Genomic DNA, 21,390 nt, shown 5'->3' on the forward strand with positions numbered 1-21,390 from the left:
CTTCGGATTTAACGACCATGACCAGGATACAATAACTGAACCTCAAACTAGGATAAGGTTTTAATGGAACAAAGATAACACCTTGGCCGCAGTTACAGTTCAGCTACAGACTCATCAAAGCAGAATGACCCCGCGGACTGACCAAACAACACCATGACTGACATCAGGACCTGAAGCTATGATCAATTGCTTTCTGCCTTAGCCCCGACCAATCAGTAGAGGCTCCAGCCCCAGCTTCTACCGTAACCATGATTAATGATTTTTCTTTCATATAATCTAGCCATTAGAGGCAATCAGGAGCCAGGTTTTCAAGACCGCTAGATGGACTGTGTCTCCATACTTGGCGCAAGCTTCCTAAATAAACTTTTACTTTCTTTGCTGCAAATTCCTGCTCCTATCTTATTTGGCTTGAGCATGCAGGTAGACAGAACTTCTGAGCCTTACAGTAACAATTTTATCTATTAGGTTAAATTGCTAATACATATATATATTAGTTCACAAGTGTTCATTTCCCTATCCATCTTTCACTTATATATAGCCTTTTGATCACAATCCCCATTTTTGTGTAATTGTCATTTTTTACCCCAGTTTCATCTAATTTTAACTCCATAAAGGCACTTCTAAATGTAAGAGTCAGTGGTATAATAATCACGTAAGTCTTAATAGGGCCTCCCCAGGTACTGAGAAAGTGAAGAACTCTAGTGACTGGGTAAACATTCTGTTTTGAAAGTCAGATGATTCCTACTTCTTTGTTTATAATATTATCAAACCTAACTGATTTCTTGGCTGACAGAGTACTGAACATAATCTTTAAAGAAAGATTCCTAGATGACTTGAGTATGTAACTTTAAGGAATTGACTGACATTGCCAGTAATACGTCCTCCATTCTTATCTACTTATGTGAATAAACAAGTTTTCTCAGGACTTTACATCTATAGAAACAAAAACTGGGTCCAGAATTGATGTAGAGCCCTGTCTTATTTAGCAATATTTATCCAAAGAGACTTGGCTTAATTAAAAACAAACACACAGCTCCATTTATTTTATTAATAGATATGTTTCATGTCCATTTTCTTTTCCCCGTGTAATAATTATGTACCAAAGTGTGTGATGTTTTATGCTATTTTGACTAATAATAGCAACGATAACACAATTGTAAGACCTAGAGCATTAGGGTCACGGAAAAATAAAACTCAGAAAATTTTTTCAATGTGTCTAATGACGGCAAGGTATCAACCACTTACTGGACTAGTGACCTTGAAGAAGCTACTTAACCTTTCTGAACTTTGTTCTTTTTTAATCTTCAAAATGGGAATAAGGTTTATAATTCATACCTTTGTTATGAAAACTAAAGGATTTAATATATTATGTGAGAGAATGGAATGGAAACTGGAATGATAGAAAATATTTGGTTTACTTACCTAGAGGTTAATGAGAGGACTTATTTTTATATTTTAATGTGGATGGTAGTGGGTATTAAACTGCTAAGGTATTTAAATTGCACCAAGTACATTTAAGAGAGTGGCTAATTTTTTAAATGTCAATATTTACAACAGATTAGGAATGACATCTTCTGCAGCTCCTTACGATGAAAAATTTTGTCAACTTAAATGTATTAGGAATTACCGTTTTTTGTAATTCTTTTATATATATAAAAGCTAATGTCTTATATACCACTGCTAAGAAGTGCTTATTCATCCAAAGAGTTGACTAAATTGGAACCCTACATAGTGCTCAACAGGAAAAAAAATAAAGGCATTTCATTTATACATCTTCCCTAGCCTCGGGGTGAATAGAGAATTGAATTGGATCAACCCCGCTCCGCGTTCCTGATATGACGAAGCCTGTAGTAGCCACTCGCCACCAATAGGTGGCAGTCGTTAAAAGGCTCCAGGGGGCGGGCCGCCCGAGCACACCTCTCGGTAGCCCTGTGGTGTCTCTCGGCTTCCGTTGAGGATCTAGCAAGATGGCAGCCTCTGCGACTGTTAGGCTACGGCTTCAATTTCATTACCCGCCGCCAGCCACCCCGCACTGCACGGACTTCTGGCTTCTGGTCGACTTGAACAGATGCCGAGTGGTCACAGACCTCATTAGTCTTATCCGCCAGCGCTTCGGCTTCAGTTCTGGGGCCCCCCTCGGCCTCTACTTAGAGGGGGGGCTCTTGCCCCCCGGCGAGAGCGCGCGCCTCGTACGGGACAACGATTGCCTCAGGTGCGCGCGGGGCTGGCATGGGGGTGGCAGGGTGGGCGGTGGGCCGGGGACTCACCGGCGCACGCCCAGGGGCGCCTCGGCCCTCTGGAGGTAGCCAGAGGGCAGGGGATGAGTGAGGGTGGGGATGGGGTGGCGAGACTCCGAACCTGCACGTTCATGACCCCCCGCGATTCTTAGTCTAGTCGGGTATGAGGCTCAGGAATCTTCATTGTAACGAGTATCCTTCCCCGGATGCTTCTGATACAGGTGGTTAGTGCAGTAAACTTGGAAAAACCCTGATCTGGTGTACGGGCAGGACCCGTGTTTCTCGCAGCCTTGATTAAGCAAGCGCTCACTTAGCCTGGCAGTGTATTAACCTACCCATGATGCATATGTGCCTGAGACCCAACCCTCCGCTGGCGATTCTTAGGGTCAGGTGCGGGAGACCCCACCCCAAAACAGGAACATTCACGTTTCCTTCTTAACATGCAGTTTATCCAATCTCCGTATTCTGGCTTTATCCCCTGAGACAACTCACCTGGGGAATTTGTGGTCCACCTAAAAATAGGTGTTTGGGACCTTTGAGTTTGTGAATTGGGAAACAAAATAGTTTTAAATATGCTTTGGGAATTTAGAAAAAACGATACCGAGATGAATATCGAGGAGCAATGGCGGTATGAATTACCCACGTGTGGTTGATTGGTTTCAATAAAATGTTAAGATGATCAGTTCGGATTCATATCTTGGACTGAATTAGTCACGGCTTCTTTTTAAAGTTTCAGCTACAGTGAAAAAATTCTGGAGTTGTGAACCAGGCTACTTTCTCTTGCTTGTCTTTTGTTGATTATTCCTTTCCCTGGAGCATGTCAGATTCATAAGATTTTTTCAGAACATCAGGTAATTCAGTTAGAACAGTTATTTTATCTTTGAGTTTTCTCCGTCTTTCTCTTAAAATCAGGAACACTATGATTTATTCATAACGTTACCTGTTTGATGACAATTTGAACTAGTCTAAATTTCAAAAAGTTTTTTTTTCTTTTTTCCTTTGTATTCACTGTGAAATAGATCTTCATTCTCTCTGCAATTCAGGGACTATTTAAATATTATCACACATGTAAGGACTGCATCCTCTCCTGTTTACTCTCTGAACTATCTATATTTCCTGCCTAATGAATTGTTGCTAGTTAACTGCAGTTATACTTCAATTCATGAATCATCTGGGAATCATACTATTTATAATGACTTTAACAATATCAAAAGCAAACCATGAAGGCTGTTTTAAGAAATAAATACAGCACAACAGCCCACAGAATTCCTCCTAAATACTTCAAATATTTGCACAGTTTCATATGGCAAGAATTATCTCTGCGGCTGGCTTCAGTGGTAAATGGGGTAGACCATTGGGAAATATTGAGTTTGGGAAAGTTTTGTATGTTTTTGTGGTTTTATGTCCCCAGAGTCAGTTAAACTGGATAATTAAATTATACTGGGCTTTGCTGCTAAGTGCTGAAGATGGTCGAGGGGAGATCATCATGGAACACAAACAGTCAGGGAATTAATTTATCAGTACCATGAAGGACGGGTAGGAAATATTGGATAGCCTGGGCCAGTTGTGGAGGCAAAAGCTAGCCTGACTTGGTAAAGAAATGAGTCTGACCACCAAAGGGATTCTGTTGGGATTGCTGGGAGTGCTGAGAGAAGTCTAATGAGGAAAGGTGGAGCGAGGTTGTGGGAATCTTAAGAAATAACTCTAGAGGTTTGAGGGGCATTTTCACACTTGTATGTCATGGCCCTCTCCTCACAGCCCATTCTCCTAAGCCCCCAGATGCTAATTTCCTCTGCTCCCAGGCTGCTGACAGTGAGCTCCTGAAGGTGGGTCTCCTTCCTGGGAGGAGAAAGTGCTCCCATTTACTTGGAGCCCTGTTATTAGTTGGCTGGGGCTGCTGTAACAAAATACCACAGGTAGAGTAGCTTAAACAACAAATTTATTTCTCACAGTTCTGGGGGCTAGAAGTCTAAGATTGAGGTATTAACAAATTTCGGGGTTTTTTTTTCTGTGTACGCGTGTGTGTGTGTGTTTTTCTTTTTTCTCTTTTTCTGAGGTCTCACTCCTTGGCGTACAGATAGATCCTTTCTCATTGTGTCCTCACACGACTGGTCCTTTTATGTTCAGGCATTCCTGGTGTCTCTTTGTGTGTCCAAATCTCTTATAAGAATGCCAGTCAGATTGGATTAAGGCTCACCCTAATGACTTCATCTTAATTTTATCACCTCTTCAAAGTCCCTATCTCTTAATCACGTTCTGAGGTACTAGGGGTTAGGCCTTCAGTTTTGAAGGGGACACAGTTCTGCCCATAACAATCCCTGAAGAGAGCTTTACAGAGGGCTGGCCATAGCAACTGGTTTTGGAGAATGACTAGGTGGAGTGGCGATTTCTATTGAGTCACTTCGTGAGGAAACAAAGTGCGTCCTCTCCTCCTTCATTTTTTTGAAGTTCTGTGGCATTTATTACTCAAATAAATATTAGAGATCAGTTCTCATTTTACATTGCTGTCATGAGGAGCTCCGTGGACAGCCAGTCAAGCCCCTCTGAAATGGCTGTGAGGGATGGCAGTGGGAATTAAGAAGACAGTGTCTGAACCAGGCGGAGAGCAGTTTGGTTTCCTGAAACCTTAAGTGCCAATGAAGATACTTGCCATCAAAGCTGCTGATCCTTGTCTAGAGCTAGGTGACTTGACGCTAAATATTGTTTCACAGTGTGGTCATGGATTTTGGGAGATAAAATACTGAGAGCTATTCTTTCTCATATTGAGAAGCATATTTGTCTAATGCCCGTGGGTAAACAGAGACCAATGGACGTTAGGCCTGGGTGGCTTTCATTCTGGAATATCTGTAGTTCCTTCTATTCTTTTATAAACAAACAAAAAGTTTGTTGTTAAAAAAAAAATTATACTTCAAGATAGTTTAAAGTAAAAAGTTCCTTGTTTCTCTTCTCGCATACTTTTTCCATATTTCATTTTCCAGAAGTATCCTCATTTAAGTTCAGGTTATACCTTTCCAGATCCTTTCCACGCATACGCAAACATATATACTTATACTTTTCCAATACACATGTAATATATATATGTCCTGCACCTCATTTTTTTACCTAACAGTGTGGGTATCTTTCATTTAGGTGTATACGGTATGTGATACGGATCATTCTTTTTAAGTGCCACGTAGTGTTCTTTTGCATGACCACATTAATTTATTTAACCAGCCCCTTATTAATGGACATTTTAGGTGGTTATCTTAGCTCGTTTGGGCTGCTATAACAAAATACCATAAACTGGGTAGCTTATAAACAACAGAAATTTATTTCTCACAGTTCTAGAGGTTGAGAGTCCAAGATCAAGGTGCCAGCAGATTTGGTGTTGGGTGAGGGTTCACTTTCTGGTTCGTAGATGACACTGTCTCACTGTATCCTCAAGTTGTAGAAGGGAACTAGGGAGCTCTGTGGGGTCTTATGAGTAGTAATCCCATTCATGAGGGCTCCACTCTCATGATCTAATTACCTCCTAAAGGCCCCACCTCCTAACACCATCACATTGGGGGTTAGGATTTCAACGTGTGAATTTTGGGGGGTCACAAACATTGGGACCATGGCAGCTGTTTTCTGTTTTTCACTATTACATCCTGCTGTGGTGAATGTTCTTGTATATCTTTGTGTACCTGGGCAGTGATTCAGAAGGACAGAGCCCTAGAAGAGATGCTTTTTGGTCAAATTGGTCTCCAGAAAAGTTGTACAGGTCTGTATTTATGCCAACAATATAGGAGTTGCTTTTATTCTATATTGTGTGAAAAGTGAGAGAGCAGAGTGATTAAGAGTTCAGGGTCTGGAGTCAGAGCCCTGCGATCGAATCTTAGCTCGTTAACTGCGTACTCTTCGTCAAGCAACTTGACCTCTCCGAAGGTGATAAAGCAGCAGCAGCCAGACAGGAGGGAGGCTTCAGGGAACAGATGGGACCCAAAGAGGGTGCAGTTCTATCCTTTTACCCTCTGTATTGAATTTCACCTGCATTTGATGTGACAACATTAAAAACCCACCAACTTCTGTCCTCAGAGGACTAACATTCATTGGATTAATAAAAATTAGCGCTAATGTTTGGATAGCTCTTGCTGTGAGCCCAGCACTGCTCTTTGACACACATATAGCTCTTTGACTACTATAATTATTATTAATATTCCCATTTTTACAGAGGATATTTTTAAAGTTTAATTAAAGTGTCAGATTTGAACCCAGACCATCCATTTGGCCTTAGCAGGCAGTGGGTAGGAGATGTCAGGCAGTGCAGATGGGCATGTCTATATTTCCATATGATAGAATCCTACAAATTGCAGATTTAAAGGGAATACCTTGTGTTTTGATAATACTCTCCAATTTGCCCTACTGAGAGTTGGAATGAAAAGTTGAAAGTCTGTTTTAAATATTTTCTTGGAGTCAAATCTCTTTCATGACTAATTACACAGATGATTCACATCTCTCTTGAAAAGGACAGCTACATATGTTGTCTGTGATCCAAGTAGAGAAATGAAGGATGTTGGGAATGATAACTAAGCAGATCCAGGTGAATCATTTCTGGTTCTCTGGATGGCATTTTGTCTCTCAAGCTTAATATATTCCAAAACTCAAATTATTCTCTTCAGGAAGAGCACATAGTGGGGTTGCAGCAATCACAAATTATACCTTCATACGATTGTCTTCAGAGTGGGTCAGATGATGCCAAGGGCTGCTTTTGAAAGCACGGCAGAGCTGCAAGCTCCTCTAAAAGGCAGGAGTCCTGCATATACTTGATACAGCATGTACCGCGTTCCAGTGATTTTTACAAACCACAGTGACTGAACAGAAAGTCTTGCAGCCATTTTCAAAGCTGATGGAAAGTTTAGTCCTAGTTGGTTGTCTCAGAGTTGAAACTTGAATCACAGCATTGCTACAAGTAAAAACATTGATCAGGAATTACAAGGAATAATCTGATGTGTTGGAAGTTCCCCAGCAGTTCATAGATTCACAGGATGCCAAGCTAGCTTTTGCCAGTTTAAGGAATACTTCCTCGCTGCTCGATGCTGACGAGAGTAACGTGTTTTTGTAATTTAAGTCCCTGATCTTTCAGAGCTTAATTTATTTCTTTATCCCACTCCTGATATCTGTAGCTTCTGTTTTACCTTGATTTATATATGTGTCTGTGTATTTCTGTAACCTGAAGGATAATTGAGGATTTTTTCAACTACCACATTGAGATAAATCCACAGGATTACTAGACCTTAAAAAAAAATTAATGTCTATAAAATATCTTCTTATTCACCAGTTGTACTTTATTTTCAAATATGATTGTCTATATCTTTCCCTGTCACTAAATAAAACTTGATGAAATATATATCTGGATGTAAATGTATTGAAAGTATAATGTGTGTTTTTAGTGGGATTTTTAAGCACCCACTATGTGCTTGACATCGGGGACACTTAGCTTTTCGTCATCGAGCTGCATGTATTAAAATTAGCTGTTGACAGTTCATGGAGTAACAGAATTCCTTTCTCATAGTGAAATAATTTTGGATGGAATCTGAATTAGGATTCTCCAGAGAAACAGAAGCAACTGGAAACGATATAGACACAGATATAGGTATGAGATTTATTATTAGGAGTTGGCTCACTCATGAGATTATGGGGACTGAGAGGTCCCCAATCTACAGTCGGCAAGCTGGAGACTTGAGAGATCTAATGATATGGTTCCAGTCCAAGTTCCAAGGCCTGAGAACCAGGAGAGTTGATAGTGTAAGTTCCAGTCCTAGTCCGAGTGCTAAGGCAGGAGAAGACCCATGTTTTAGCTCAGAGACACTTAGGCAGAGAGCATGAATTCTCCCTTGCTCAGTCTTCTATTCTATTCAGGCCTTGAGTGAGGCTGACTCTCTTTGAGAAGGGAGATCTGCTTTACTCAGTATACTGATTCAAATGTTAATCTCATCCAGAAATACTCGCAGGATGCACCCAGAACAATGTTTAACCAAATATCCGTGCTCTCCATGGCCTAGTTGACACAGAAAATTAATAATCACAAAACATCATGTAATTACGATGACTGTCACTACCCCAGAAAACATAAATGGTTCAGTATTTTCATAAATTTAAACAAAATAAAAATAAAATCTGATTTTAAAAAAAGCAGCCCACATTTAACAACAAAGATAGAAACTTGGGGTTGGCAGCGTAATTGAGTGGAAAGATTGTGAAGTTAGACTGAGGTTTGAATCCCATTTCTGCTGCTTATTAGCTGTACATCTTGGACAACTTGTCTGAACTGTAATTTTGTAATTTGTTTTAAAGTGATAATTACCTACTTCATGGTGGTGTTTAGAGACAATGTATAAAATATGTTTGGGATGCAGTAAGTATTCAATAAATAAAACTAGTCATTTTAAAGTTGACCGTAAATGATGCCATGTAAGTCATTTTGTCAAAAAGAGTCTTTTATCCTTAAATGATTGACATTTTTTCATTGACCAATGGCAGTGACAGTTTGCAGTCATCTCTGTATATTATAACTACATCCTGGAGACATAGTTACTCACTCTAGTTTTCTCTCTTATTCTTTTGATAGAGTTAAATTAGAAGAGAGAGAAGTCGCTGAAAATCCTGCAATAGTCAGTAATGGTGACGGTACTCATTTCTTACCTAGAAAAGCAAAGAAGCGGTCATTTAAGCTGGAGGAGGATGAAGAAACCGAACTAGGTTACAAAAACTCTAAGAAGCATTGGAAGAGACAAGAGAACAACAATGAGAATGTCTTGGATGGAGAACCAAAGCCTATCACAAATCAGAGTGCAAGGAAAAAAAAGAGGGGAAACAAAGCCACACACGGTACAGCAGATGATGATGATGAAGAGACGAAAAGAAAAGCACCAAAGAAGAAGGAGAAATGTGACTATAAAAAACAGACGAAGAATCCCAAGTCTGCTAAAGCACAGCCGGCGAAAGAGTGGATTGTCCAGAAGTGTAGTCCTCCCAAAGCTTCTCCTAGAAACAGCCTTGTCAAAGCCAAAAGGAAAGGTGGTGTGGACATTCATACAACAAAAGTTAGTCCCAGTTCCTCCTCGGAGTCTGAGTCTGATCATGAATCAACCAGTGATGGTCTTAGCAATGTCATTCTGGAGGTCCGAAATTCCACAGAGAAAATATCAACTGCGTTATCAAAGGAAGGACCCTCTCTGAAAAACACAATTGCAAACAAAGCGGCTACAAAAACTGGCTTTAACTCTACCCCCATGGAGGACAAGATAACCAGAACATCGTCTTCTAGTTCAGACTCCAGTTCAGAGTCCGATGACCAGCCTGCGGTGTCCAAGAGCACTCCAGAGCGGGCTGCGGGTTTCTTAAGTGCTGTAGGGCTCTTTGCAGGAAAAGGTTGTCCAGGTCCCGGGCCGTCATCACAGACTCCAAATGCTACTGGTTGGAAGCACTCCGACTCAAACGGTGGCAGACAGGCGCCCGGTCCTCCTCCCAACGTGACTCTCCCCGCCAGTTTGGGAAGAGGTTGGGGTAGAGGAGAGGACCTTCTTTCTTGGAAGGGAGCTAGGGGTCGGGGCATGCGGGGGAGAGGTCGAGGACGTGGGCTTGCTGTTCCCTGCGCTGTAAATAGAAATGCTGAATATATGAAGCAGCAGCATTTAAATGAAACACTAACAAACTCATCTACAATTATCCAGGCAAGTAGTTCTTATTGGGAGTTTTCCACTATCCATTTTCCCACATATTGTGTTTAGAGTTGATGTCATGGATTCACGTTTTCCCACCAGTAACAAAGTCACATGACTAATGCTGTTTTTCAGAATCCAGTAGAGAGACAAAAGGACTACAGCCTGTTACCGCTGTTAGCAGCTGCCCCCCAAGTTGGAGAAAAGATTGCATTTAAGGTATACTTAAAACAACAATTACAACAAAAAGATTGTTCCCTTTCCAAATAAACTTACTCCTTAGCAGTGCACATGCACGCGCACGCACACAAACACGCGCCTGCATCATCTCTTGTGTTTTTGTGCCTAGCATCTAGTAGGTGCCCTGTAATTGTTTTCTAAATGAGGGAAAATGGCTTAGCCTGGTGTCTGGAACATAGCAAGTCCACACTAAAAGAAGGCTATACATACCACCAACCCTTCCCCCGCAAAGGAAAACAAAAACAAAGAACCCTTTTCCACTGGGACCCCCGTGTTGCCGCAGGTTCATGGTCAGGCTCTGCATGTTTTCTCAGAGGTAGGGGAGAGGAGCCGCAGCGCTTGCATATTTGTGGACTTTTCTCTTCTTTTTTCTAGCTTTTGGAACTAACATCCGATTATTCTCCTGATGTCTCTGACTACAAGGTAAGGCTTTTTATTTAAAAATAATTGTCAGTATATTAAAGAAGCTGAAGTCATTTAATACTGCTATTATGGAGAATGTAGATTTTTTTTTTTTTGACTAAATAATGGGATAAAGTAGGAAGAAAACCCCAAAACATAAACTGCTAACAGTATCACTGTGAAGTCTCTCAGTGTTATTTCCCTTACACTTGGAAAGACTATACAATGAGAATGATGAATTTTGTTTTTTTCTGTCATTTTTTCCTAATCAGCTTAGACACATAAATTTATTTGTGTGCCCTTCCCCCCATGATCCTAAACTTTAAAAGCAAATAATAAACAGCTCTCAGCCAAAAATCTTTGATTATTTTCATTATAGGAATCTATTTTGTATAGTTGTGAATTAATACTCGTTATTATGGTCTAATACGGTTTCTTTTGGATTATCAGTTAACCACAGATAATTCTCTAATATTCTTGGAATTTATTCACTTAATATCTGTATAGGATATCATATTGACATCTGAACTTTATCATAGTTCAGTAAAAGTTTAACTCAGTCGGATTACAGAATCACATGTTTCCTTCCCTTTTCATCCATTCTGAATTTTGTTGAAAATCTTGTTAAAATGTATACTTTCATATTTTTATGTAATGTATAGAATATCAGTCCATTTTAAAGGCAATAATAATGTCAGTGTAAAGTAAAAGGAAATCCGATTTAATCTAAGTCGATATCTTGGAAAACTTTTTAAAATCTTGTTAATAACCTTTCCTAAAAAGCAGACTAGAAGAAGATTCAGTTTATTAAGGGATTAGGTGGGTTGGTGCGGGGTAATTGGTGTTTTATTATATTTTTCATCCTCTGAGCCCCTTAATATAGGTGATCATATAATTTATCCTCTAAATCAGAATACTTGTAAGTGAAAAGGATTAATATTCAATTCATAATTATGTAGGAAGGAAATATAAATGGACCTACCTTGGGCAAGCCAGGATGTTTTATCACCCTACCATAAATTACTAATTTTGTCCTTCCTGCGATATTGAGATATTGAGATATATATATATGGAATTAATATGTCCCACAATCTCTACAAATTGTGATTCTAGATAATAATTTTTAAAAATTCACATTAAATGGATGTTGGCCATCATAGTTATTACCTTGGAAAGCCGTTGGCTTACTTTATTTCTGGGTGGTTTTAGAACTTTTTGAAATTGCTTTCAGAACCATTTTGAGAGAGAAAATTGGCCCCACTTTTTTGCTTCGACCACAAATACTGTTACTGGCTTGATCACTGGCTTTTCTCATTAAGCCTATTCAAAGGTCTAATCTCTCTTCAGAGACCGCCGTGCCTGACCCCGTTACATTTGTACCCTTGGGATTTTAATTTACGAAGGTGACTGAGAGATGCCATGGAGAAGCCAGTGCTGTTAAGAGGAATTTGTTGCTTACATTTTCCAAGAAGAGGGGGCATGCCAGCCGTGCAGCACAGTGGGGGGAAGCACCTGGATGTGGGCAGGAGGCCTAAGAGGGAGTGGGGAGAAAGCCTAGGCCAGAGCCTTTGTTGGGGTCTCCTGGGGAGGGTGGGGGAAACAGTTTAGGATTGGCTAGTTTGAATAATGAGCAGGCTTTGGGCTCTAGGGGCTGGCCCTAGTTATGTGGTTCCTGATCCTGGGGTAATTTAGACCAGGGGAAATATTGGTTTGGTGTGTGGGAATTTCATTTCCCCTACATGCTGATTTATTTAAAAAAAAAAATTTTTTTATTGAAATTAAAATTCACATAACAAAATTCACCATTTTAAAGTGTACAATTCAGTAGTTTTTCAGTGTATTTATAATGTTTTACATGTTGTTTTTTGACTTGGACTTTTATTTTTGAAAGGAAGGAAAAATATTAAGCCACAATCCAGAGACCCAGCAAGTAGATATAGAAATTCTTTCATCCCTACCTGGTGAGTCCTCTAGAAAAGAATTAGAAAATTTAGGTTCCTCATATCTTCACTGGTTTCTAAATAGCTTGTGTACATTGGAGCTGCTATCTTCATTAGCCTCCATGATTAATGGGTATTCTCCACTACCTCTCAGCATGCAGCAGCCCAGAGGGCCCGCGTTCACACTCGTGGAGTTGTAAGGCTACTAAGAGTTGCTGGATTTGTTCCAAAAGCTGTTAGGCAAGTTGTTCTTATTACTGTGATTATGTAATGTCATGAAAATGACATAAACTGATGAAAATTTATGGCAAAAAGAATTGTATGTTTGAAACCTAAGTTGGATGCTGACTTAGGAATGTTAAATAAAAGATTTGCTATTGAGTTTGTCAGCTATAAGAGATTGGGAGGAATTCGGTAAAAATCCGGGAGGATTTTGCACTTGCAAGTTTTTGCATTTTTGTATCACTTTAAAAAAAGACCTCTAAATTGGAGATTATGCAAATTGCAGACATACATTAAGGATGTGATTTATAAAAGATAACTAATTGGTGGACTCATATTAGCTCTATTTCAAAAGATTGACAAATGAACAGATTTTTGTGTTAAGTCAAAATGTCTGAAGTATTTGCGTATACATACTCTCACACCTTATTTTGCTCTGTCTCTGATTCACCCCACTCGTTATGGGTTCTGAAATCTTGGAATGAGAGGGCTTTTACTCTGTATGGCTTAACTTGGGTTGTGTTGTAGAGGTCCCTGGCCAGAGAGCAGGAGAGATCTTTTTTTCTTCTGCAGTTCTAAGGCAGTTAATTATTTCTATTTGTGTTTAAGTAAGGTAGTGAGTAAAAGCATCAAAACTCCAGTACACAGAAGTTAGACAAAAGGGTTTTTCCACAAAGTGTCTTTATGATATTAAGTAAATGATTACATGTAACCTCCACTGGTTTTCCAGCTTTATTCTGATTACATTTCATTTGAAGACATCCCCCTTCTTCGGTATGGACAGAGAAGTTTGTCCATGGTCATATTCCATGGACATAGCCTGATCACTGCTTGTCAGATGATTGACAGTGGTGACATTTAATTAGAACTTCTCTTCTTTGGGGCATCAAGAAATGGCTTTATCTGTTTTCGAATAGAAATGCAGGTAGTCCTCGCTTTGCATGGTTCTGATATACATGAACTTCAGTTACCATGGTTTAGTTAAATAACATGACATTAGGTATGTTAAATATTAACTGGATTTGTATAAAGTACCACCAGCTCTTTAGTCCACAAATCACCACATAATAACAAATGCTCGCCATGATCAGTGACCAGTCACACCACTTCTTTGGAAGTTTCTTGGTGATCAGCCACTTTGCTTGTTACTCAGTTGCCGTGCACAAAGCAAAGTCTAGTTGTACTTCCTCCTTGTTGTTCAGTGATAAACCCACGTGACATTTTACAAAAATGGGTAATTGAAACAGGGACTTGGCCAACACAGATGAAAGCACAACAAAGAAACAAAAAGTGACATTCAAATCAAGTTTAAGTGAAATTATAGAAGAAATAGCCAACTGTGGGAATATTGACACTGTGGTTTATGTGGACTTCTTGACATAATGAGGAAAGTAGTTGTGATGTCCCAGAAATGAAGATGACATCAAGAGGTTTCCCAGAATTGTGAAAAAGAAACAAACTCTCAGAGCTATTTATGACATTAAAAGCTCAAGGGATAAAATATTGAAAGCCGATTGAAACTTAGAAATGAGTATGATAATTCTGCAAGACTTAGAAAAGATTCTCACTCTGTATCATTGTTGCCTGATAAGGCAAGTACTATTCAAAATACCTTTGATAAATTTCTTACAAAGAAATAGAACACTTTAATTCTCAGTGTTTCTAATACTTTAAATTACAGTGTGCTACATAACTACTTAACCTTTTTTCATTTCCATTTTCCTATAAAAATTTTAATATTTTGTAAAAATTTTTAAAGATTGTGAAACAATTATAAGTTTTCCTATTGATTATAAAGATTGTTTTGTGTGATTTCAGTCTGCATGGTCATTTTTATGGCCCCACACTACCATGTAAAGTGAGGACTGTTGTATTACCAAGTAGTAGGCATGTGTAATTTCCGAGGACAGAGCACGATATAAGAATTTTGCAGAATTCAGATTACTTCCTCTTGTTGAAACATGTCAGTTATCTTTTGGGACTATCTTGTGGATTTATTTTCTTTTCTGGGAGTACTAGTGACAGTGGGTCAAGCTCATTTCTTTTTGATGAAGGAAAGAGCTCGTCTCTGATAAATGGCCGAGAAGCTCCCATCTGCTGGTGCAGGGTTTTCTCAGGGTCTCCTGTCACTGAGCACTCCACACTTTCATGCGCTGATCCAGTCTCCACATCAATGGACAATTTGTTTGTGGTTGTTTTTCTAATGTAGATTACTCCTAGAGGACCATTTTCACTCCTGGGAAATCATTTACTCTCTTGTCTCCCTTCCATCTGGTTTTAGCTATGAAAGAACCTGGGAAATTTGATTTGGTGTATCACAACGAAAATGGAACCGAGGTAGTGGAATATGCTGTGACACAGGAGAAAAAGGTAAGCACACTTCTCTTCTTGGAATTGCTCGGTTATCCGTTCTCTCTTGATTGTTTACTCTCTTGATTGGAAGGTCACATTGCAGCTTCCTCAACTGCCTGTATTAAAATCATAAAGGCTCTGGGCCTTGGGGCTGTCTGTCCTACCTACAGCGGGGCAGTATCAGTGCCGAGTGTCAAGTTAGGATGCTGTCTTGGATCTCAGCCTACACAACAACACGTGCAGATGAGGCTCTTACGTAAGAGCATAGTTGCGTAAAATCATAGTTACATAAAAGTTTCCGTAGAAAAGACTAGCATAGTTTAAATGCTTTTTACTGATGTGTACATTCATAAAAGTACATGTAAGTGTATAGCTTGAATAATGTTCGCAATTGAACGTCCTCGTGGAACCAGCACCCAGATCAAGCACATTCACAGCCCACTCCGGAAATTGGTCAGTCACTACCACCTCTCCGATGTTACCACGATTCTGACTTAAAACAGCATGGATAGTTTTGAAGAATGACATAAAATGATTCTATCTTTTGAGTTTGTGTAAACTGTTAAATTGCCGTTTTTGAAGTGTATGGTTTAGAGTTTTTTAGACAACCATACTTCCATGGTTTCTGGCAATGGCTGGCTCATTAGGTTGTGCTAGCGTTAAAGTAATTAAAATTTATATTTAAGAAAATGCTTCATGTTGAGGTACTCATATTTGAAATGTTACAGATATTATCCTGTAAGTTTCAGTATTGCAAATTCACATTTTATCTGAAATGTAGAAACCTTAACCAGATTGTATGTTCTGCTTCGTCTCTCAGATGATAGATATTCTTAGAGATTTATTCCAAAAACACATTTTTAGGGTCTGTAGCAGGATCATCAGATTTGGTCTAGTCTCCTGTACTTCTTTGTTTGCAATATATTCAGCCCCACTTTTTTGTTGATATGTATTTTTAGAAACTATGTTAGAAAATTAAACCTTGAAGGCTTCCTCTGTCTTTTTAAAGAACCCAAAGCAGAGCCTGTAATTACTTTTTTTGACACTAGATGGCCCTCATCAGTCATCCATAAGACCAAGTGTTAGTAGTTTGCTTTCTCTTGGTAAAATGTCTCTTTTTAGGCAGCATAGGGTAAGAACTACAGAGCTGCACAAAAGGGCATCAGCAATCTAGTGGTAACCCTTCTGGGCCACATCTGCCTCCCAAAAGGTCTGTGGGCTGCCTATCCACAGAGGCTTGTTGGGCAAATCCGCCTGACCCTTTGTAATCAGCTACCCTTCACCCCACTCACAACCACCGATTTAAATGAGAGAAAGGTGAAATATGCTTAATGTAAATTTTAGCCGTGTTCTAGGTAAACAAGTTTTTATAACCTAATCGAACTCACTTTATTGGGACTCAAATTATTCCAGGTCTTCAGCTGTTTTGCACAAATGGAAATTTACTTGACTGAAGTTTTTAACCGATTAAAACATATGACATCTAAATGAAGTGTCTTAACTGAATATTTTGTGTTTTTCCTCAGATCACTGTTTTTTGGAGAGAGTTGATTGATCCAAGACTGATCATTGAATCTCCGAGTAACACATCAAATTCAGAGGTTGCCTGAGTATGACCTCTCCACCTCATAGTTTATAAATGTCTTTTTGTGAAAGTGACTATAATCTGAATTTTAAAAAAAGATTTGAAAGTTGTATCCATTTTTTTTTTTTTTTTGTTCACTTTACTGCATAGGAAAAAATCTACCTCATCATTTAAAATAACATGGGTGTGTTGCTTTTCTACACCTTTTTTTTTTCGGGTTTAATTTTAGCAACAAAATTTATAACATGACATTCCCCGCAGGCATTGTTATATACTAGTATGTTTGGTTTTTTCTCTTCTCTAATTTTTTGACCATCAAGTAGCCATCATCAGTTGGAGTTTATAATACCAAGTGAAGAAAGTGCTGCATATCTTGTCTAAGTTTTATTAAGTAACATTTTAAAATGTAAGAGCATGTTACTTGACTTAATTTTTTACATTTGAGTTGTTCTATTAAATGTGGAACATCTTACAAATTTCAAGTATATTATACTTGTAATTGTCAAGAATGAACAAATAGTTGGGTTTGGTGCAGACAAGGAGTTAAGAAATCCTTTCACATTTTTCTCAACTTTTAAATGAAGGATTCTCAAGCCTTGTATAAAGCAGTGAAAATAAGACCTGATGTGTGCCTGGGGAATATCTGGTGTGCCATCTGGGTGAAAGGATTTACTGTCAGTTCAGACCAGGGCATGTATTATTTTGCTTCGAGATCCCAAGCACCTGGCTGAATGCTGGAGTGAGGATCTAGAACAGAAACTTCCTTTTCTGTTATTCAACACAAAGCTAAAATGGCTGAGATACATACTGTGAAAATTGCTTTCTTTTAACAAAAGATCAGATCCCTCCTTCAGCTTTGCAGATTTTTAAATAAAATATTGAACTAAACTTCCATGCTGAGTCATTACATTTAGTTGAGTATTGCATATCGCTGTGTTGTTTTACGCTAATGTGAGAGATTAAAGTTTTCTGGAACAAGAAGACTTGTCTTGACTGAAAAGTCTGGTGTTGCAAAGTTTAGTCAAATGGAGTTTGTTAGCTCTGGGAGCTATTGGACCAGTGAAGATACTGTTCAGTATCTTTGCATGACATTAATGTGTATCAAAATCTGGATTTATTGACTTGTAAGAAGAAGTATGACTCCAGAAAGAGTGAGATTAACAAAAATGATGGGAACTTGGCCCTGGGGTTCTTGTGTAGCACACTTTCTATCCAGGGTTTGGAAAACAAGATAACTAGTAAACTCCAACAGGGGCATGAAAAGGTGCTCAACAGGCTAAGCATCAGGGAAACACAAATGAAAATCACAATGAGATATTACCTAACACCTGTTAGAATCGCAGTAACAGACATTGGTGAGGATGTGGAGAAACTGTTGGTGAGAATGGAAATTGTTGCAGTCACTATGGAAAACAGTATTGAGGGTCCTCAAAATATTAAAAATAGAATTACTATATGATCCACCAATTCCACTTCTGGGTATTTATTTGAAGAAACTGAAAACACTTATTCAAAAAGATTGCTGCGCTCCTGTGTTCATTGCAGTATTATTTACAATAGCCAAAATAGGGAAGCAACCTAGGTGTTCTTTCATAGATGGATAAAAAAAGTTGTGATATATAGTTATTCAGTCATAAAAAAGAGTGAAATCTTGCCATATGTGACATTCTGGGTAGACTTTGAGGCCATTATGCTAAGCGAAATAAGTTGAAGACAAATAACTAAGATTTTGTTTACATATGGAATCTGCAAAAAAACAAATGAACTCAGAGAAAATAGATTGGTGGTTGCCAGGGGTCAGGGGTGGGCAAAATGGGTGAAGCGGGTCAGAGATACAAACTTTAAGTTATAAAATAAATAGATCCAGGGGGTGTAATGTACAGCATGACAACTATAGTTAGTGTACTATATTTCATATTTGAGAGTTGCCAAAGGAGTAGATCCTAAAAGTTCTCATCACAAGAAAAAAATTTTGTAGCTGTGTATGGTGACAGATATTAACTAGCACATCTATTATTGTGGTGATCATTTTGAATGTATACAAATATTAAGTCACTCTATTGTACAGCTGAAACTAATAATGTTGTGTGTCAATTATACCTCAAAAAAAAAAAAAGCAAACTATCAGCCAAAGGGAAGTGTTGACCTCAGGGTATGTTTTCTTCAGGTTATAATTAATTTATGAGTCATCTTTTCCCTCTCTAATGGTGTTTTTCAAACTACTAGAAGCGTTGTGACATCAATTTAGAGGGTCATGAGCTGCTTTTTGAAAAAATGAAGTACAGAAGAAAAGAAAAATAAATAGTGTACCACATCCAGGAAATTTAACAAACTATAGAAATGATTGCTGAAAGTAGTCTTACATCCAGGAAATTTGTTTGCTTTGTGAAACTACATATAGCTATGTGTTTATTGGATCACCATGTAAAACGTCAACATATTTCTTATTGCTTGAAATCAGAGATTTAATTATCAGATGTGGAAACTCGAAACTACTATTTTAGGAGTGAAAGAAAAGAAGAGAGATGAAAACAAAGGTAATAGGCAAAAAGTACATGCCAGGGACTAAATCTCCGCCTCACTGCTCCTAGGCTGGTGGTCCCAAAGCATGGGTGAGACCAACAGCAAGTACTCAGCTGCCAGCTATGATTGATCATTATAGGATTATTCTATGGATGCAAAGCGGTAACTCATCTAACTCACTCATCTAACTCTTCTCAACTCAATATTGAATAACTTGCCAAAGGCCACCCAACTTAGAAGAGGGAGAGTCTAGTGTAATTTCAGAGCAGTATTCTATTTTTCCCCAGGATGTTTTCGAGGCCGTCTCTAACGTGGCTTTGGCCTGGCCCGAGTGTAAGCAGTAGGGCACCTGCCTCACATTCCGCCCCCCCACCGCCTTTATCATTGGTAACGTGAACCTTTCTTACCCTACGACTCAGTGTCATCCATCTTCAGATCACCTACTCACCATTAAGTTTTTATTTCTTAATGTTTATTTTTTATTATTTTTTTTGTTTGTATTAAAGTTTTTTAATAACAGCTTTATTGAGGTATAATTGATATGCCCCCAACTGCACATATTTAATTTAATGTGTTCATTTCGATGACCGGACTAGCATACACTTGTCAACAACTGTCGGCACAATTAAGGTAATAAACATCCATCACCTCCAAAAGCTTCCTCGTGCCCTGTGCTTTATTTTTTGTGGTAAGAACACTTAACAGGAGACCTACTGTCTTGACATTTATTTGCACAATGCCGTGTTGGTAACCATGTTGCCCAGCAGCTCTTTAGAACGCTCATCTTGCGTAACTGAAACTATATCCATTGAACAGCAGCTCCACACTTCCTCTCCTCCAGCCTCTAGGAAGCACCATTATCTATTTCTATGTGTTGGATTATTCTAGATACCTTGTATAAGTAGAATCACATAGTATTTTGTCCCTCTGACTGGCTTATTTCACTTAGCATAATGCCCTTTGCTTCATCCATGTTGTTCACATGGTAGGATTTTTTCAAGGGTGAATAATATTCCATTGTATGTATATACTACATTTTTTGATCCGTTCATCCACGAATGGACATTTAGGTTGTTTGCACATCCTGGCTATTGTAAATAATGCTGCAGTGAGCATGGTCACCATGAAGTTCTAAACTGCTATAGTTCTCAAGACATTCAACTCTGTAAAAAGACTGACCCTGACTCAACCAGTCCAGTATCCCATTGGATCTTTTTTCCCTCCCTGTGAAACCTTCAAGCTCTTCAGCTCCATTCACATCACTGATATGATCGATTGGTTTCTTTGCTGTCCTCATCTTGGATACTGGTGGTAACTTCATTACCTATTAACTTATTTTTTGCTCCCTCCAAACGGATTGGCTGGATCCTTCACTCTACTCCTTTAACTGTTCCGAAAGACATCACAAAAAACTTGTCACAGGTGAAAGAACTAGCCCAGTCAAAATGTGGGTACTATTTGGTTCTAATTTTCAGCTTCTTGTTTTATACCTAAAAGCAGCTATTACAGACTTTCTCCTTCAACCCGTCCCCTCTTTCTCCCACGTCAGACAGACACAGATGAGGAAGGCTGGCAGGAGCACCATTTCATCACAATAATGACTGCACTGGGTTTTTCTGTTCTTCGTCCATGCAAGGCCTACTGTATCAGTCTAGATCCAATTAGAAACCATGCAGTAATTCAAACAAGAAAAAGTTTAATGTAAAGAATTACTAAGTCTAACAGGGATTGGAGTAACAAGAGACTGGATAGTAAGAAGAAAAGAGAATTCTAAAAAATACAGGAATAGCAGATACGAGGAACAACCACTACCTCTGGGGCTGAGGTAGAGTCCCCAACACCTCTGCCCCCGGGCTGTGATCAAACCTTACTGGGGGGTCATAGCCGTACCTCACCACAGTGCAAGGGAGTCACTGTGACGATGCACTGATAAAACTTGCTGGAAATCCACCATCTTTCAAATGCAGACACTTAATGACATGGTATTTTAAAATTACCTTTATTAATATTGCCAAATATCTGATTTAACCAGAAAAGTCTTCACTGTAGCAGAGAGGAGTTTTGCAAAATTCTAATTTTTGCTTGAAAGCTCAAAGTTTTTCATTGGCAACTAACACTGTCAGTTGTACTGGAAGTGACAGGCTCACTTCGTTGTCAAGAAAATGTCGGCCAAGACCCATGTCTGAATGACCACCTCTGTTAGTAAT

The 21,390-nt window shown here is 38.9% G+C and overlaps 1 protein-coding gene across 3 annotated transcripts; it reads left to right on the forward strand.

Annotated features, from left to right (window-relative positions):
• Nucleotides 1-1,926: 1,926 nt before the first annotated feature.
• On the forward strand, nucleotides 1,927-17,638 carry COIL (coilin). 3 transcript variants are annotated; one of them, XM_016154977.2, is made up of 7 exons: nucleotides 1,928-2,212; nucleotides 8,827-9,931; nucleotides 10,055-10,138; nucleotides 10,535-10,582; nucleotides 12,453-12,522; nucleotides 15,005-15,093; nucleotides 16,602-17,638. In XM_016154977.2, the coding sequence occupies exons 1-7, from the start codon at nucleotides 1,968-1,970 to the stop codon at nucleotides 16,683-16,685; spliced, it is 1,725 nt and encodes a 574-aa protein (XP_016010463.1). In that variant the 5' UTR covers nucleotides 1,928-1,967; the 3' UTR covers nucleotides 16,686-17,638. The 3 variants fall into 3 exon arrangements, with proteins under 3 accessions (XP_036079002.1, XP_016010463.1, XP_016010472.1); XM_036223109.1 differs by lacking the exons at nucleotides 12,453-12,522; nucleotides 15,005-15,093; nucleotides 16,602-17,638 and adding an exon at nucleotides 11,521-12,406 and having other exon boundaries at nucleotides 1,927-2,212; XM_016154986.2 differs by lacking the exons at nucleotides 12,453-12,522; nucleotides 16,602-17,638 and having other exon boundaries at nucleotides 15,005-15,085.
• The last annotated feature ends 3,752 nt before the right edge of the window (nucleotides 17,639-21,390 follow it).

This window comes from Rousettus aegyptiacus, unplaced genomic scaffold, assembly GCF_014176215.1.
Source record: "Rousettus aegyptiacus isolate mRouAeg1 unplaced genomic scaffold, mRouAeg1.p scaffold_m13_p_6, whole genome shotgun sequence".
NCBI classification, from domain to species: Eukaryota; Metazoa; Chordata; class Mammalia; order Chiroptera; family Pteropodidae; genus Rousettus; species Rousettus aegyptiacus.

Excerpts from the sequence above, each read along its gene's own strand:
- COIL (XM_016154977.2), top strand. The coding sequence starts at position 1,968 with ATGGCAGCCTCTGCGACTGTTAGGCTACGGCTTCAATTTCATTACCCG. Across the intron at positions 9,932-10,054 it reads ACTCATCTACAATTATCCAG|AATCCAGTAGAGAGACAAAA; the intron begins GCAAGTAGTTCT and ends GCTGTTTTTCAG. Across the intron at positions 10,583-12,452 it reads CTGATGTCTCTGACTACAAG|GAAGGAAAAATATTAAGCCA; the intron begins GTAAGGCTTTTT and ends TATTTTTGAAAG.